The 19,451-nt window shown below is 44.4% G+C and overlaps 1 protein-coding gene across 1 annotated transcript in view; it reads right to left on the bottom strand.

Moving 5' to 3' along the window:
• Positions 1–1,419: 1,419 nt before the first annotated feature.
• Atp6ap1l (ATPase H+ transporting accessory protein 1 like) overlaps positions 1,420–19,451 on the bottom strand; it is a 25,816-nt gene continuing 7,784 nt past the window's right edge. Inside the window, exons 2-7 of the mRNA XM_021180952.2 lie at positions 17,742–17,782; positions 17,413–17,474; positions 16,568–16,785; positions 8,968–9,018; positions 4,524–4,764; positions 1,420–1,823 (exon numbers count right to left, since the gene is read on the bottom strand). Of these exons, the coding sequence (XP_021036611.1) occupies positions 1,521–1,823; positions 4,524–4,764; positions 8,968–9,018; positions 16,568–16,785; positions 17,413–17,474; positions 17,742–17,782 (916 nt within the window). The 3' untranslated portion in view covers positions 1,420–1,520. The remainder of the gene's footprint in view (positions 1,824–4,523; positions 4,765–8,967; positions 9,019–16,567; positions 16,786–17,412; positions 17,475–17,741; positions 17,783–19,451) is intronic.

Below are 19,451 nucleotides of genomic sequence, written 5' to 3' on the forward strand. Positions count from 1 at the left end.
ACTGCTTGTTACCTAGGGTGGACAACAGTCCTGTCACCAGAGCCACCTGTAGTCCTTCCCTTTGTGTGCATTCTGAGTTTGGTGGAAGAGTGTTCTTACTAAGCCTCGGTCATGCACAGACTCAGGAGAGGGAGATACAATGCCCTTCTTAACTTTGCCAGCTCTGTCACAAGGAAAGGTCACTGCAGCTTTGGAGAGATGGAGAATGAGCCAATCTTCAGATCTTCTAAGACCTGAAAAGGAGGATCCGTGAGGAAGAATGTGGTAGTAAGAACACATGTGGTGGCTCCAGGATTTCTACTAAGAAAGGGGTTAGGACACACTCTCACTGGATGGGAATTAGAGGGCTTGTCCCACAAGAGGGGTTGTACAGCATGTACACTCTTCATCAGAGGTTCACATGATAGTCTACAAAAGTCTGTCACACACAGTGAGGCCAGCCTGGGCCCACAGCCAGACAGGAAGAACACAACTATCACACCTACCACACAGCATGGGCTGTGCTACCAAGGCCTTGTCCTGAAAGCTTAGAGTATAATGCTCTGTCACAAAGAGACAGCAGCTTTCCAGAGAAAGAGAGAAATAGAAAACTACTTTTTAAGATGATATTCAAGCCGGGCGGTGGTGGCGCACGCCTTTAATCCCAGCACTTGGGAGGCAGAGGCAGGCGGATTTCTGAGTTCGAGGCCAGCCTGGTCTACAAAGTGAGTTCCAGGACAGCCAGGGCTACACAGAGAAACCCTGTCTCGAAAAACCAAAAAAAAAAAGATGATATTCAACATAATTTCTGGGGGGGGGGAGTGTAAATTGTGTTCTAAAAACTTAAAAGATCTGAACTTTTCCTGTCAACTTTCTCTCCCCTTCTCTAGCTCTTATGTCAGGGTTTCTATAATATGAGGAGCGAAATGTTTATTTACTTTATGACTATAAATCAGTATCAGGGTTCATCCCTGAAAAAAAGTCAGGACAGCAACTCAGACAGAACCAGAGTCTACAGGCAGGAGTTGATACAGAGGCCATGGAAGGGTGCTGCCTGTTGGCTTGCTCCTCATGACTTGCTCAGCCTACATTCTTATAGAACCCAGGATGCACCACACCATTCACCATGGGCTGGGTTCTCCCCATCAATCACCAATTACAAAAATGCTCTACACTCTTGCCTACAGCTCAGTCTTATGGAGGCATTTTCTCAGTTGAGGTTCCCTCCTCTTAATGACTATAGCTTGGGTCAAGCTGACATAAAACTAGCCAGGACATTCCCTTTCTTCATCTTTTTCTTCACTATGTCCAGGCACTTTTGGAAAACAGTGGTACTTACCTCTGTGGAATCCCTTGAGATAGTTTTTCACTACCCTAGACCTACCTAGCAAAGCCAACAAATGCTAAAAAAACCAACTCATTGCCAAGGTTTTTCCTTTTCTCTTTTTTTAATCAAACAATTCACAAGTCAGACATCACAAAAGAGAACAGAGTCTTTCGGAGATGGCTTGGCCTTGGTGAGGGGACAGAAACTCGTGCCGTTAAATGTAGATTTTGCAGATCTGTTGGTTCCTTAGCTCATAACATTCGGCTCCCTGGCTCCCCAGAAGTTCCTTCTCCTCTCCTGTGTCCAGCGCCCTCAGAGACGGGAAGTGGGCAGGAGAGGTGATGAACTCGTAATGACGGTCCAGATAGCGCAGGTAGATGAGCATATGCAGCGCATAGGCCAGCACCAGCAACAGAATCAGAGACATGGCCAGACCGATCAGAATAGCCGGTGAGAAGGAAGAGCTGCAGTCTCGGGCCTGAGCAAACTGTGCCCCCTTGATGGAGAAGCCTTGGATCTGTCCACACAAAGAAAAGAACAGAAGTAACCTATGCATTCCCTCAATTGTGTCAATTCACACTGTGTTAGTGGTTCTGGGCCCCAATTCACCAAATTTTACATGCTGTGGTTAGTTTTCATTACCAACTTTCCATAACTGGAACAACCTAAGAAGAGAATGTCAGAGAAGGACTATATCAGATTCTCTGTGGGCATGTCTAGCGGGAGGGGATCATCTTGATTATGCAAATATAATGTGTGAAGATCGAGCCCACTGCAGGTGGCACCATTCCCTAGGCTCACATCCCAGACTGTATAAACACCAAGTAAGTGACCTGAGGACTAGGTATGCATGCAGCTATGCTCTTGACTATGGATGTAGCTGTCTGCTTCACGTTTGTGCTGCCTTGATTTCCTGTACTGATGGGCTAGAACCTGGAATTGTGAGTCAAATAAAGTGTTTCTCCCTTAAATAATCTTTACATCAGGGTACTGTAGCAAGAAAATGAGAAAAGGAGCTAGGACACATTTCACACCCTATTGTAGGATAGTTGGAGTACGTGATCTGATAAATATGATTCTGCTCACTCAGACAATGAAGTTTTGTCTGTTTTGAGGGCTCACAGTATAGCACAGGCTGACCCCAAACTTACTGTCTTTCCCCTGCCTCATCTCCATGTGTGCTGGAATCATAGACAGGAGCCATCATCCCTGGCTGGAAACTTGATTTGCAAAGAAAACTGACCAACCATTCTGGGATGGATCAGCTGTGACAACTAAAACTGAAACGAAACTTCTTTTAATCTGATTTTTAGAACTATTTGAATTCATATAAAATAGCATGTCTGCTATGTCTCTAACTCCAAGGAAGTTCTGGGTTTGGTAAGTATGGTGTGTGATGTCATTGACAGGGAGTGGTTGGAAAGCATCTCTCAGGGAGGACATGAGTCCTGGCCTGGTAAAAACCCAAACTGAGGCACACACTGAAGGCTTTGTATATACCAGATACTGCTGACCCAACTGAGCCTTCATAGCAGCCCATGGGCAAGTGACTATTTTACTGTAGCTTAAAGAAGAGCCTGGGGCTCGGGAAAGTTCTGTAACTCACCTGGAGTCACACAGCAGAAAGCGTGTGGTAATAAAATTTACACATGAGAAACCTGATTTCATACACATGTGGCTTCATAGGACTCCACAGCTTTTGGTATTGTCTATCTCTTTCCTTGTCACTACCATAGAAGGCTGTATGTGGGTCATATGCAAATACCATGCCATTGTATATAAGGGGCTTGAGAATTTGTGGCTTTGGTAACTATGGAAGGAATTAGGGTCTGCAACCAATCTCTTGGGCCTACCAAGGGACAAATGTTTATTCTACAAGAAAAGCCAGCAAACCTGCAGAGTGGACAGCATTCTCCTGCGGACATTCCTCTCCCCTGGCCTGAGCTTGCATCCATGCTTCTGTTTACATTCTTGGTGCTTCCACAAAGCTAGCATGCACATTCACTGTGAGGAAGGCAGTTTCATGCGTGCAGGTTACACAATCCTGAGGAGGAATGTGCTTCTTACAGGAAGTTCTCTGGGGTCTCGGGGGCCCTGTGAATACATACTGGGGTGCTCCTCCCTTCTGCTGCTGCTCCAAAGCCTCAAAGCCAAACTACTGTGCCTTGCTCAGCCAGCACAGAGGTCAATCCTGTGAGTCTGCGAACCAGTCATCCCTGATGGCTGCAAAGTCCTCCTCTGACCTCTCTTCATTCGAAACCCTCATCCCTGGTCTTTGAGCAAGTATTTGTTTTATTATTTCAGCTACAAAATGTACATAACATAAAATGGGTTGTCTTAACCACTAGCACATGCTGGTATAAGTGCCATTGTCATTCCATGCCTGGAATGGTCCTGAGTATTGCACACATACGAAGTCACGTACTTTCTACATGGATGGAGACAGGCCATATATGGACAAGGTGAAGTAAACTAGCCATGTGGCAGAGGGGGGATTTTAAAATCCTATCTGCCTGACTTCCAAAATGCGTGTTATTCCCTTCTTCCCCTTGGCCTTTCATCATCGCTATGCCTCCTCCAAGCGGAGAGAAATATACATGAATCTATACACCCATGTAAATAAAGAACAAGCGGGAACATGCCCCTATAAGGGATGTGCAATGCCATGCATGCTGCTTCAGTGAGTAAGACAGGCCACAGGTAAACAAGATTAGAGGGACTTGAGAGAATGTCTCTCAGCTGGGATGCTGGCTGCAAAGGCGCCTGTCGTGCTCACATGTGTTTCTCCCAGGTTTTCAAGCTCTCTGGGCTATTTTTGATGGCTGATGATTCCATTCCCAGGCTGTCAACACTGTCTTTCCCACTTCAAATGTACTTCTTATCTGCCCTGATAAGATCGCTGTTTGCTCCCCCAGAAGGGCTCTCCTCACAGAGCTCTGGGCCCAGGAAATGTCAGTCACCAGGCTTCAGCCACAGCTGCACTAGGGTTTAGATAAGTACCTGGTAAGTGGGTAAACAGGAAAGTAAACGCGAGCCCTGGAGGGCTCAGGCAGAAGAAATTCTCCATCCTGCTCCATCTCACATCTCAGAAGACCCAGAATAAACCAACACTACCTTAAAGGTACTGCACGGACACTCTTCCTTAAGCGTCTTGTTTTTGGGTTGCTTAAACTGAGTTTCTTTGGCACCAAGTAAAGAGTGCGTTTTAGTTTATTACCTGGAAATCAATAAACGTGACCTCCCACAGGCTTGTCACATCATCTGAGCTGCTAAGCAACAGGAGGGCATCATTCCGCCGCAGGCTGCTGACGCGTTGGCAGCGGTAGGAGTAAGTTGACAGAGCATATATACCGGTTGCGTTAAAAGTTGCTTGCACCGAATTGTTGAAGATTATCTCGACGCGGTGTAAACTAAACCAACTCTGGCTGGCCAGCTTGTTGTAATTGGTTAGGGTGAACCTGAAAAGGATCGAACATTAAGTGTTAGCTGGAGCGTTTTTTTTGTTTTTTGTTTTTTTTTTTAACTGTCTCAAGTCGGGCGTCATTCGTGAACAGTACAATGGCGCCCTCTTTTGTCAGGCTGTGGAATTGGGAAGAGGCTTTTCCGGAGCCAAACAAGAGCCAGGTTGGTAAGAAGGCACGTGATTGGGAACAAGAAAAAGAATAATACAAAAATCCTCCAGGGACGAAGGGGGAGGGCGCTTTTTTATTTTCTTTTCTAAGAATCAAATTGTATGTATATTATTGCAGGTTATGTTCATTATCAAATTTAATTAAAACTTAAGTGTATATTAACACAGAATTAGTCATAAAATAATAGCAATAGGTTTCTTACATTATCCCAGTGTCATATATGAGGAATTGAGTCTAGGGGGACAAAACCACTTGCCTAGTTTCTCTCCGATGTTGTGTTTAAACTGCCTGTCAGATTCAACCTGAGACCATCAACCTCACCACTAACGATTAACGTGGAACATTCTCTCGTCATGAAAAAGTATATTGTATTTGTGATAATTTTATTTTAAAAGATGAGACATTACATAGAAAAATTCAAGACTGACAGGATTAGAACATTGGTAGTAATTGGAAATACTGGTTGAATTATCAATTATTTTCTTGTTCTTATAGCTCAATATTTCTGATCTTCCTGTTCTTGTGGATTCTCCTTATTTTATTTGTGTTCATGGAGAATCCTGGGAGCTGAGGTAGAAAGAACACTTCTGAACAATCTAATTCTAGGTAGAGGAGGCTGGGTGCTGACACTCTCCATGACACGGATGGGATGCAGTCAGCCCTGTTTGTTAGGGTGAGGGGTCTGGGTTCACTAGAGATTCACCATGACCATAAATATACTTTAATAACCAGAGTCTTTTCATTTAAGGACTGACACCCAGGGTGGGGCCAGGACTGCACCCGAGAGCCATCCCAAGATGCAGCCCCTAGTCATGTCAGGCCAAGGCTTACAAAGTCAAAACCCACCAGACTACATGCATCTGTCTGTGTAGGCAGGCTCTAATTTTAAAATATATGTCTTACAGTTGCCCTAGTCATCTTTTTCAGCAGAGTAAGCAAGTTTGATTATGAAAGCAGGAAGAGCAGCTAGTTTTATGGCCCACCGTCTTTCTAGAACAGCAAATTTTACAAGCTCAGTCAATTTAGGAATAGTCTTCAATGTCTGGGGGAAGGGGAGTGAACTGCTAGGGTACAGCTTGTGCAAGTTACAAGGGACTATGTGCTAGAAGCATTTTTTTTCTTTTTTGGTCTAAGCATAGCAAGTATAAACAGTTGGGGTTTCTAATGCTATGATAAGAAACACCATGACCTAAATCAACTTGGGGAGGTAACTTCCCGGATAACCACACAGCACTGAGGTAAATCAAGGCAGGAACTCTAGCAAGTTGGGAACCTAGTGACAGGAGCTGATGCAGAGGCCATGGAAGTATGCTGTTTACTAGCTTGCTCCCCATGGCTTACTCAGCCTGCTTTCTTGTAGAACCCAGGACAACCAGCCCAGTGATGGCTGGGCCCTCCAACATCAATCACTAAGGAGCCTTGCCCACAGACCACCCTTAAGGAGAGTGCCTTTTCTCAATTGTGGTTCCCTCTGCTCAGTTATGTCTAGCTTTGTGTCATGTTAACAAAAAACCAACCATAGCACAGCCCTCTTTGGTCAGAAAGGCTTTTAAGGAGAGAGGATAGGCAGATGAAAGTTGGGCAAGTGACTCAAATGGTAAGACATAGAGGGATTATGGACATAAATGTCACATACCTTTATCCTACCTGAAGAGGAGGAGAAGAAGGAAAAGGACAGGAGGAGGGGAGAGAAGAAGAGGGAGAGGAAGAGAGGGAGGAGGATGGGGAGGAGGAGCAGGGGGAAAGGGGAAAGAGGAGGAGGGGGAAGAGGAGGGGAAGAGGAGGAGTAAATGAGGGGAAAGAGGAGAAAGAGGGGGCAGAAGGGGAGGGGGAAGAGGAAGAGGGGAAGAGGGAGAGATGGAAAAAGGAGGAGGGGAGTGGAGGAGGGAAAAGAGGAGAATTTACAAAGGTATTTTCTACAAATCAAAGGTGCTTCGTGTTTCTAAATCAAATGCACACATCTGTTCCATTACTGTCTTAGTCAGGGTTTCTATTCCTGCACAAACATCATGACCAAGAAACAAGTTGGGGAGGAAAGGGTTTATTCAGCTTACACTTCCATAAGGCTGTTAAGGAAGTCAGGACTGGAACTCAAGCAGGTCAGGAAGCAGAAGCTGATGCAGAGGCCATGGAGGGATGTTCCTTACTGGCTTGCTTCCCCTGGCTTGCTCAGCCTGCTCTCTTATAGAACCCAAGACTACCAGCCCAGGGATGGCACCACCCACAAGGGGCCTTTCCCCCTTGATCACAAATTGAGAAAATGCCTTACAGTTGGATCTCATGGAGGTGTTTCCTCAACTGAAGCTCCTTTCTCTGTGATAACTCCAGCTGTGTCAAGTTGACACAAAACTAGCCAGTACAGTTACCTAGTGGATTCTGCTTCCTCATGAAGATTCTTTGAAGGGCTGAGCGTGTAGCTTAGTGTTAGAGTGCTTATCTAGCAAGCACAAGGCCTCGGGTTAATTACCAACAACCAGGAGAATATTTCTCTGAAGGATGGTAGTGTCCATGTTCTAGTTTATGCTCTGTGAAGCATTAGCATCCTATGGTATGGGGGCACTTGTCCTGAGGGACAAAGCTGTTCGTGGTCAAACTCAGATACACTGAATTCATTATAAGAAGGCAGTTTTCCTTAAAAACTCATCTTTTGGGGTGTTTGAATAAATAGTTATGCTGTGAGTTTTTTGAGGGAAAGGCGGGCTGTGTAGTCACTCTCAAACAAGCCTGAACACAGAAACTTTTATTGGAGACTCATAAGTATTTCTACATGGCCAAAGTGTACCACAGAACAGAGCTCAGGAGAGGAGAGAGCGCCTGCCATAGCATCCCCTGATGAACACACATGTGCTCATCTCATTAAAAAGTTCATCCTGTAAGAAGGGAAGGCCTGTCCTGTGTGCGCATGCACATGTGTGTGCATTCGTGTGAGACCTGAAAACAACCCCAGGTGCTGTTCATCGGAAGCTGCCCATCTCTTTTCATTTTCATTTTTTTTTTTAAGACAGAGCTCTCCTTGTCCTCTATGGCCAGTGATACCCACAGGCCTACCTGTCCCCACTTTCCCAGTACTGGGGTTATAAGCAACCACCATACCCAGCTATTTTTAACATAGGTTTAACATGGGAACATACTCAGGTCCTTCTGCCTACATTGAGTGCACTGTACGGGGGGAAATTATGCCCTCAAATGTCTTGATCACCAACTGCTGGAAAATACAGATATTTCTTTTATTCAAAGAAAAATATTGAAACAGGGTCTTACTATGTAGCATCGGTTTGTCTGCAATTCATTGTTTACCAGGCTGGCCTCAAGCTGACCGATATCTGCCTGCGTGCTGGGATTAGAGGGACGTGCTACCCAACACATGATGAACAGTTTTTGCTTTTGAGTTTGTTGATTACTGGCTACCAAGATAAACCACTATCTGTAGATGCAGCTTTCTATCATAAACAGTGAAAAACGGAGGCCTTTACTGACTGTCTTACTGGGGCATTAGGACAGCAAAGATCTCTTCATGGTAGTTCAATAGTGAGAGTCTCATAAGAAGCTACAATGAATCACCTTAAAACAGAGCCTGAAGCCTACTGGGCTCTTCTGCATTACTCTTTGTTCTGGGGAAAGGACCAGATTCCCGGGTTCATGTCCTCCTCTTAAACCCCTCACTGGAGAGCATGAGTGTTTAGGTGGTAGGTTAAAAGAAATCAATAGTGATAGTGATGGTAATGATGGAGGAGGTGGTGGTGGTGGTGATGATGCAATGATGGTGATGATGATGATAATAAAAGCTTTGCTACAGATTCCCTTACCTGCTGATTTCTGAGAGCCCTGAGACACGTTTGGACTTCGTTGTATAGTAAGCATTCCTACAGGATCTCATCAGACACGGCCACTGACCTCTCGGTGTGCTTAGACATGGAATCTAATGTGTCCCAGGATGAGCACAGGCCTGGCCCTTGACACTCACAGGAGAGTGAGTAAATTAAACAGAGAATACTATATCTGGCATGCTAAACCTATAATGCTACCTACCTTATGTCAATATCCTTGGGATCTTCATCATCACCAAACTTTAAAGACAACCTAAGAAAATGGAAACAATAGCGTTCATCAAAACAGGAATGGCTCAGACGGCAAGATGGCTCAGCTGGTGGGATCACCTGCCTCCAAGCCCGACGACCTGTGATCTGGTGGAAGGAGGGAACTGACTCCTGGAAGTTCTCCTCTTACCTCCACACAGGCACTATGTCATGAGCACACACACACACCTACATGTGAGTAGGCACAAGAGCACACCTGCACACACACACATACACAGAGAAAGAGAGACAGAGACAGAGAGACAGAGAGATATCAAATAAATAACTGTAATAAAAAACTTTATTATTAGGAATAATTGACTCCACACAGACACTCAAAAAAAAAAAAAAAAAAAGATACTTCAGAACAGGTCATGGAACTCAGCGTGACACCTAAAACCAAAATTTATATCAGAAACCTAGAATATTTATACAGCCTTGGATAGGTAATACAGGAGCCATAAAACATGATGATAAACTGGATTTTTATTACAATAAATAAGTTTTACTTCATAAATGGACCCATTAAGAAAATAAAAAAAATAAAAAACAAGTAAAATATACAAAAATGAAGAAAAGAGAAAAAGAAAGAAATCAAAACAGAGCTCTGGCTGATGGTGCATGCGTGTGACGCCAGCACTGAGAGCCAAGGGAGGGAGTCACAAACCAAGGCTCAAAAGTACCTGTCACTGCCCCCAGCACCAGGGGTCTCATGCCTCTGGGCTCTGAGGGCGTTTACTCTTGTGTACACAGAGAGAGAGAGAGAGAGAGAGAGAGAGACGGAGAGAGACAGAGAGACAGAGACAGAGATAGACAGAGACAGAGAGTCAAAAATAATAAAATTTAAAATATGCTCGGCATCATTAGGCATTAGTTAACCATAAAATAAGAACAAATTTACACACCATAGAACAGCAAACAGAATGATTACAGTGTCTTACAGCAAAGGTAGCTCACAACTTTGGGACCCGTATTTGTGCACACGTTTCTGAAGGGAAATACTAGCTTTCCTGAGTCAAAAGCAGATTAACCATTCCCTCGGGAGCCACAGCATCAGGGCTCTTGGCGCAGTCCACCCCCTGGGTAGCATGATGACAGCCAGACCTCATTTCACCCTTCCTGGGATCTGGGGTTTGTAGTGGAAGTCAGGAGTCCAGAGTTCATGTGGAGAGTTGGTGGCTTTTTCCTCTCCTCCTGAATATGACAGAAAAGCGTCTGGTCCCTTAGTGTTGGCAGATTCTCCTTGAGAGACGACCCTGGGCTGCCATCCAGGAGGTAAGTGGAAGAATTATAATCAACCTCTGGAGAGAAGCAGCTGGCTTGCCATGAAGGACATGAATGGCTGTGCATCTAGATTGTGTCTCATAAGTGTCTCCAGCAGGAGGATATGTCCCTTTGGCTCTCCAGCTCTTTGTGGTACAGACACATTGCCCTAAGGATGTAACTGTCTTACTAACTCCAAAGCTCATCCTTTAGCCCAAGGCCTGTGACTTTTGTTCAGAAAGTGTTAACCACAGAGAGACTTTCAGAAGGACTTTCTTCTCAGTCTCACACTGATGAGGACACGAAGCAAGTGGGAAAGGCAGAATGGGTTGGTGCTGCTCGCCCACTCAGAAAGTAGAGGCCAAAGGATCAGGTGTTCAAGGCCAGCCTCAACTACAGAGCAAATCTGAAGCCAACTTTAAATATAAGAGACCCTGTCTCAAAATCAGGGGCTCTCTTTTTAAAGTTTGGAGCCAGGCACGATGTTGCACTCCTATAATACCATCACTGGGAAAACTGAGGCAGCAGTATTGCCATGAGCTAAGGCCATACCACACTATGTAGTACATTCTAAGCTAGCCTTGCTGCAGTGTGTTGTTGGGCATTGGGCTATATATACGAAGACAGTCTGGTCTCCAGTCCAGCTGAGATGTTGAACCCCGGGGACTGGTGGTGATAATTCACCTACATGGCACGATAGGCGTTCCCTCATGCTCCTGGAACTCTGGTTCCTGTAGAAGTTACCACCCCCACCCCCCACACACAGCCCCCATAAGAGAAGCATGGCTAGTAGTCATATAGGCAATGTCCCAAGCTTCTGACCTTCAAGCTAAACTCCTCCCCAGTTACCTAGCAACAGAAAAGATAGCAGCATACTTTAAAAGGGGCTGTTTGGCTCTCCTCGATCTCTCACTCCTCTCTCCTCTTTGTCTTCTCCTCTCCTCTCTCTTCCTCTCTCTCCCTCTTATTCTCTAGCCTTTTTTCTCTGTCTCTGCCTCTCTCTCTCTCTGTCTCTCTCTCCTTTCCTCCTTATTTCCTCTTAGCCATGGCTGGCCTCTTTCTTTTCTATCTTCTCTCTTTCCCCCTGCCTTTCTATAATAAAGCTCTAAAACCATAGACAGTTTCTATTCATCTGCACTTACTTTCGCCTGTGTGGAAACCTCTCTCCCATAGCCCCGGGGCACAGGGTGTTGTCCCGGGCCCCTTGGTTTCAGAGACTACCCCTTGTCCACCCCCTGTCGAGTGGGTCAGAGGCCTAGATGCCCACCTGGGGCCAAGTGGAAAGCGTCTGGCAGCCCTCCCGAATCCCCCTGCTCAGAGCATAGGAGGAACTCTGGCCAGGCACTGGCTATCCTCCCCCCCCCCTTCCTTCCCTATCCCTCACAGTCCCCACAGTGTATGACCCAAACGTTTTTTAAATTAAAATTTAGCAGTTTCATAGACTGTTAATTATGCCTATATGATATGGTTTAGCCTTTCTACTCCTACATGGAAAAATAATGACAAAAATACATTCTGCCACAATGACTTGTGCAAGAATGTTCATAACTATCTTAAAAGTTACATAAATGAGAGTAGCGAAGTTCTATCATCAATGGGTCAATGGATAATTAAGTTGTCATATAACCATACATGGGAATATTACTTGGCAATGAAAAAGAGCATTGCGCTGATCATAGAATATTGCCTAAGTCATTATATTAAGTGAAAGAAGCCACACTTTAAAAAGAGAGCATACTATATAACCATACTTAAATAACCAATGGTTCCCTCAGGAGGTGGGAGTGACCCAGATGATAGATTACGATGGGTAACAAGCATATTTGAGGCATGATGAAAGTGTTTATGGTCTTGGTTGTGGTGATGATATTACATGTGTACCTCTGGTAATATGGCAAGTGATTGCATGATACACCTGAATATATGCAAGTTATTATTCTTCACTATATTTCTGTAAGGTTAGAAATATAAAAATGATGAGCAAGTGGTTATAATGGGAAAATATGAGAAATTTACATGTACAAAGAAGGCTGCCACTATATCAATAAAATATCTAAGAAGTAAAATAAAAGTCAGAACACCTTAGTGTGCCTTCAGAAACCAAAGAGCAAAATCAAATAGCATGGGGAGCGGAAGTCAGTGCCCTGTGACGTCAGCAACTTGACCTGCTTCCAAGGAACGGAAACATCAGTGGCCTCACTGAACCCTATCATAAACTCCTTATGGGGAAGGTGTGTGATGACCACAAGGCAAATCATATAACTGAGATTGATAACGTATGCCAGGTGTGGACAAAAATCTCTGTAGTTCTTCCAATGGACCACACTAGCTTGGTCACTCACAGGCTAAGCCTCAGAGCAAAGCCACTCCAAGTCATCCAGACGCAACCCACCAGGGGCTTCTGCCCCGTGGGCTTGGTTCCCACTGAAACTCAAAACCACACTGTGTTTTGGAGCAAAGAGCCTACGGCCTGATCTCAACCTAGCTAATTCACCATTCGGTCAGTGAGGCTGCTGCAGGTAGCGGATGCCATACCACTAACTAAGAACACAAAAATGGATAATACAACCCAGAGCAAGAGCAGAAAAAAGATTTCACGCCGTGCCCAGTTCTTACACATTTAAAACAGATTCTGAATTCTTTGCACTATAAATGTCCAGCCTCAAAATGTGCACAGATGCAGGCATTGTATTCTATTTGCAGGGTTTTCACTATTTAAAAAGACCTCCACAGCAAATCTGTCTGCCAAATTGCCTCTCCCTGAACGTTTTGTTTCCAAAAGCTAAAATATGGTCATATTTTTTTCAGTCTGGGCTTTTGGCCTCACATGGTTATATCTCCACTTGAGTTTCTCTGTTCTTTTGGCAACTCCTCCTCCGGTTCTCTCAAACACAAAGGCATGGCAAAGGCAGCCATTATTTTACAGAACTCAGAGGAATCACCATCCAGGGGTCTTACCAGCTGGAACGAAAACCCCTCACATCCTGGGAAGAAGACCCTGGCCTACTCTCTAGGTGTGGGTACACCCAGGCTGCCTGCAAACTCACGTGAGCCAGGCTGCAGGAGATGGGGGCTGCTTACCCCGGGATCACACTTGAGTCTATTTCTAGGATGGCGACTAGGAAGATAATATTATCAGTGCCTGCTCAATACCTGGCTTATGCACTATAAAAACCAAGACACGTGGCTGGAGGAAGGACTCCTCAGATCAGAGAGAGCACTTGACGCTCTTCCAAAGGACTTGAGTTCAGGTCCCAGCACCTAGATCATGTGGCTAAGAGCAGGTTATAACTCCAGCCTCAGGGGATTCATTCAGCACACTCTTGTCACCTCTGCAGGCACCTGAACACACACCTGCACACAGAGAGACACATCACATAAATTAAAAAGTAAGGTAATCTTAAATCTTATTTTAAAGCAAGCAGAAAGCCCCGTGGCCTCCCTGTGTGTGGTTAGGCAGCACTCCATTGGGCTTGTTGTTGGTATTAAGGAGAAAGGGCCACGGCTTTGAACAGTACCTGACAAGTCCTTTGGAGCCTATACTTGGATGTCCTCATCTGTTTAACCCTGTGAGATAGGACCAAGAGGAAGTTGGGAGTGAATCTCTTTTAAAGACACTGTAGAACCCCAGTGCTTCCAGTAAGTTTCATAGCCTTGTTCAGCCTGATTTCATATGACCTATTGGAGAGCCACTGGGATGACCACCAGATGTGTAGACCTCACCATCTCTAGCCTTCAGTAAGTGCACAAAGGCTGTCAGCTACAACAAAAAGTTACCACCATCTCCATCTGGCGTGTGACAAGCCCATGGGACCTAATGGCACACATATCTCTGGCAGAACTGGACCTGCAAGACAAGTCTTGGTTTTCTTTCCAGGCGTAGTTTCCACTGATGAGTAAAGTCTCCATAACCCAGTAAAAAGTTGTGCAGCCTGATCTTCCCACCACCCCCTAACGTCAGGATGAGTGGAATGGAGGCTCACCAGCCAGCTCTGGGCAAGCATGCTTATCCCCAGGCAATCAGTCTCGCGCCACACAACTGACCACAAATAAAGAGCCCAGTAGGGAAATAATTAGAGCCTGGGAAAAAAGTCCTGAGCCCTCAGCAGTATGAGCTTCTCATCAGTAGTCCTTGATAGTTGTGTTGTAACAAGTGAAATAAATGTAGATGAATTCTTAAAAGTTCCCTAAATCTTGTAATTATTATAATTCCTTAAGTCCCTATTAGGAGAGTCATCCTGATAGGTAAGATGCCTAATATCCTTTATCAAAAAAATCCATTTCCACCCATCATCAAGAACTTTTAACAAGAAACAAGGGTCAGGAATAAGCCAGCAATTCCAGCCATACAGTATAAAGTATAAAAAGAATGCACACGAAAGAACATACATAATATGTTACAATTCATGCAAAGTATCCTAACCATCACAGGCCAGAACAAGAGAAAAAAAAATCTTCCAAAAGCACCCACTGTACCAACAAATATTAAATGGGGTTTGTGGGACACAAATTGAACAGCTCAGATTCCTAGACCAAAACAACAGAAAAGCAAAACCAAAAACAATTGAAAGATTTGGATGGCTGAAAAGCAGAGAATTTTCTGGAAGTGATCTCCTCTCAGTGGGGACATTTACTTAATCTGCTTCTCTCAAACCAAAGCCAATGCATCTGTTCACTCTCGAATGCTCAAACAGTGAGTCTCTGAAATGTGACCAATTGTCCTCTTACGCAACCAACGCTGGAATTGGCCATGTTCGATAATTCGAGAATCTCTCACCATGACCAAACACGAAATCTAGTCCTGAGTAAATAGGCTTTCCTGAGTCACCCGCTCAGACATGTACACCCTGCTATGCTGTTCATTTCATGGTAAGAACAGGGTACTTGGGTTCTTAACATTTGGAGTTGAGGCCAAGCCTGAAAATAAGCTTTTTTCCCTTCCTTCCTCCCTTCTTTCTGTTCTTCCTTCCTTTCTTCTTCCTCCAAACAATCCAGGCTCTTGTCAGTGTTCATGATTGCCTTTCATAATAGAGAACAAGAACACATTGTAGAAGATATCACGTAGCTCATAGTATGATACAAAGAAAGCAAGCTAGAACCTAGCTGGAAACCTCCATGCTGGTTAGCTTTCAAAAGTCCTCTGGCTGCTCAGGAAGTAAAGGTTTCCTTGATCTAGCCCAGTTGTGAACCCTGCAACCAAAACACCAACCTTCTGGACGAGACGCACCTACCTGTTCAATAATGGCATGACTATTGTGAAGGTAACTAACTACCCTTTGATTGGGGTAGTACCATGGGAGGAGGTACCCATGCCTGGTATAAGGCAAGCCAACAATCCAGGACTGGGGATATCATAGGGCCACTGGGTAATTTAGTATTATTGTCTAATTAAATTGATATATTATCAAACTTTCTTCTAAATATGGACATGCTCATAGACAAACTTTTCTCTCCTTTCTTCCTGTGGTGGTTTGAATGTGCTTGGCCCATGAGAAGTGGCACTATTATGAGTGTGGCCGTTAGAGGAAGTGTGTTACTGTGGGGGTGGGTTTGGCAGTCTGCTAGTGCTCAAGCTCCTCCCAGTGTAGAAGAGACCCTCCTCCTGGGTACCAGGGGAAGAGACTCTCCTTCTGGCTGCCTTCGGATCCAAATATAGAACTATTGGCCCCTTCAGTGCCTCCAGCACCATGTCTGCCTGCATGGTGCCATGCTTCTGCCATGATGATAATGGACTGAACCTCTGAAACTATAAGCCAGCCCCAATTAAATGTTTTCTTTTATAAGACTTGTCTTGGTCATAGTGTCTCTTCACAGCAGTGGAAACCCTAAGACCATTCCTTCCTTCCTTCCTTCCTTCCTTCCTTCCTTCCTTCCTTCCTTCCTTCCTTCCTTCTTTTCTTCCTTCCTTCCTTCTCTCCTTCCTTTTTAGAATGAATTAGAAACTTTCACTTTTAAAACCTACAGAAATAAAACTAATCAAACACTCTCCAGTGGAATTCACATGCAGAAATGTTTGCACAGACAAAATGTACTTGTTGGATTAAAAAAAGAAAATGAAAGAAGATTCAGTGATTGGTTAGGTAGGTGAATGGGTAGAGGACGGATCTGGTAACAGTTGGGGGTGCTATGATCAAAGCAAGTTGTATGAAATTCCTGGAAAAACTAATGAAATATTTTTTAAGTTAATTTGTGACTTGTTTTTTGACTAGGATGACAAAAGAAAACAAGCTGGCTTGTCACACTGGATTATGCAGAGCCTCTAAGACTTACTCACAGGAACACTCACTTACGTGGCACTTTCCTCGCTGCAGTTAGAGTTGCCAGTGTCCACTGTAGTGTTCTGACCAAGTGCTTCATCTGTGAGGTCCAGCCATGTCTGATTCTTAAATTTAACTGTGATTCTTTTAGTCCAAAAGAGGATGCAGGGAATCCCATCCCTGGAGAACTTAACAGGGTTGTGATGGCTGAACATACTCCAGGGTTTGTTGCTCAGATTGTAGTTAAAAGTCTGATTAATCAAATAAAAGAAATTTTAGAGACAAATTTGTGTCCTTGGAATCAAAGTCTTCCAACAGATAAGAAGGTTAATTCATATCCTGTAATAATGGGCACATGTTATATATTTACTTAAAATACAGTGCTAAGGCTAGAGCAGTTATTCCAGGGTAAATGCAAATGAAAGAAACACAGGAGAGAGCAGTGAGTTCCCGGATAGTAAAAGAAGCACTTGCTGCAGTCCCTGAGGGAAAACTAGAAAACTGAACACTGTGAGGAAAGCATGAGAGGGTAAGTACAATTAAAACTGAATAGCCAGGCAGTGGTGGCTCACGCCTTTAATCCCAGCACTAGGGTGGCAGAAGCAGGTGGATTTCTGAGTTCGAGGCCAGCCTGGTCTACAGAGTGAGTTCCAGGACAGCCAGGGCTACACAGAGAAACCCTGTCTCGAAAAAAACTAAAAAAACAAAAAACAACAACAACAAAAAAACTATATGGTTTTCTCAACTACCCAGAGTTCAAGTAAGATTGTTATGTTAATAATTAACATAACTAATGTGTATACATTCAGAGTAGCTCTAAGAGCATTGAAAGTCGTGTATGTTCCTTAGGTTAAGGTTTAATGTACCAACAGCCATACCTGTGCAATGGGTATCCTTGTGAAATTCTGTACTGGTTTCACCTCTCCACTATTCTTTTGACCTGTCAAATAAATAATGATGTGAGCACCAAGGCAGGATGCTCACATCCAGTTTGTTAACATGATTGAATGATGCTAATGAGCCAACCACTGGACTAGATCCTGTTTGTGCCTGCTTTGGCTTATCATTAAAGATGCCCCAGTTTAAAAGGTTTTTATTCCAGGAGGAATTCTAAGTGAAAACAACACAGGGGAGGGACGTGTACCCCAGAAAAGGCCTTTCTTTATCCCTGCCCCCAGGAAACCAAAAGGGCAATCCCAAGTCTTACCATTCCGTACAACCACTTCTTTACTGGAAGACTCTTGAGAACTGAAATTAGAAATAGAGTTTTAAATGCAAAGCAAACATCTGTAGTGGAGGCTTCACAGGAAGTTTTGAGAAGCCGTCTCAGCTGTGTCCATCTCGCCAGGAAGCACACTGTGACCGCTCAGAGCGAAATATTTTTAGCCATGGATTTCTGATTTAAATAAGACACACCCTCTCCAAACAAAATACAGAAAATATAGAAATTTCTGAAAATTTTCTACTTTTATGGATCAATTGTGATCCTTACTTGTGGGACCCTTAAAGGCAGCCTGGTTCCTAGACACCAGGCCCCTGACATGAGGCCACAGCTCTCCACTCCATAGGTCTGTGACTATCAGTCATGGAAGGGCAACACCCAAGCCCCTCCACAGGTAGAGGACACAACCACAGATCACATAGCCTGAAGACAGATCTTCATTTTAATGAGGTACTTAAAGGCCTGAAGGGCTTAGCCCATTAAGCTGTCCTTCCCAGACACTCCTCCCTGCAAAAGGTATTTAACCTCAGGCCCACCCTGAGAAAGTGGGGTAGGGTTTCACTCAACACAACTCTCCGCCATAACAATAAATGCTTTAAAACCATGGATTGCCTTTTTTCATCGGGACCCACTGTGGGGAGCAACGGAGCAGGCCTTCATCTAAAGAGCTTGCTGCTAATCTCTCGAAGATGGCCTCTCAGAGCTCTCAGCCATGGTCTCCACCAAGCCAAGGCAGGCAAGCCAAGGACTCTCTCATCCCCGAGGGACCCAGCCGGAGCTCTCCTTCTGCCCTTTTCCCTTCGACCCCCAGGCTAGATCCAGCCTATGGTGACCTCCACTCCCGTTCTCAGCATCCATTGGTGTCTGTGGTGCCTGTGGTGCCAAGAGTCTGAGAACCTGACATCCTCGGTCTGGGAATCCCCCAGCCAACTCTGGCAGTCTGTGGGGACCTCAGACTGCACTTCCCCACCCTCGAGCTGACACTCACTGGAGATTTAAGACAGCCAACTTGCGTACCAAGCAGTGAGCTATCTACCAAGCTTTAACCAATAACGAAAACATAATAATATGCAATGCATTATTTGTCAATGAAATTTTTCTCATACCGTGCTGTTACTTTGTGATAGCCAAAATATTCAATATTCAATTTTAATTTTTAAAAGGCAAATTAAGCCACCAATGGTGGTGCACGCCTTTAATCCCAGCACTTGGGAGGCAGAGGCAGGCGGATTTCTGAGTTCGAGGCCAGCCTGGTCTACAGAGTGAATTCCAGGACAAATATATACATATTTGAGAGAGAGAGAGAGAGAGAGAGAGAGAGAGAGAGAGAGAGAGAGAGCATTTTGTTTTTCAGTGTGTAATTTTTGGACTTCAGCATGTATGACAAATATTTTACCTATGCTGTCATATATATTTTGACACAATGAGTTTCGTCATGATGACTTCACACATATTCCTAATCGCACATATTTATGGTGTGGTTTAGGATAGCAAAAACTCTTCTCAAGGATAAAAGTACCTTGGGTGGAATCACCATGCCTGACCTAAAGCTTTACTACAGAGCAATTGTGATAAAAACTGCATGGTACTGGTATAGTAACAGACAAGTAGACCAATGGAATAGAATTGAAGACCCAGAAATGAACCCACACACCTATGGTCACTTGATCTTCTCCAAGGGAGCTAAAACCATCC

The sequence above is a fragment of the Mus caroli genome, chromosome 13 (genome assembly GCF_900094665.2).
Source record: "Mus caroli chromosome 13, CAROLI_EIJ_v1.1, whole genome shotgun sequence".
Lineage (NCBI taxonomy): Eukaryota > Metazoa > Chordata > Mammalia > Rodentia > Muridae > Mus > Mus caroli.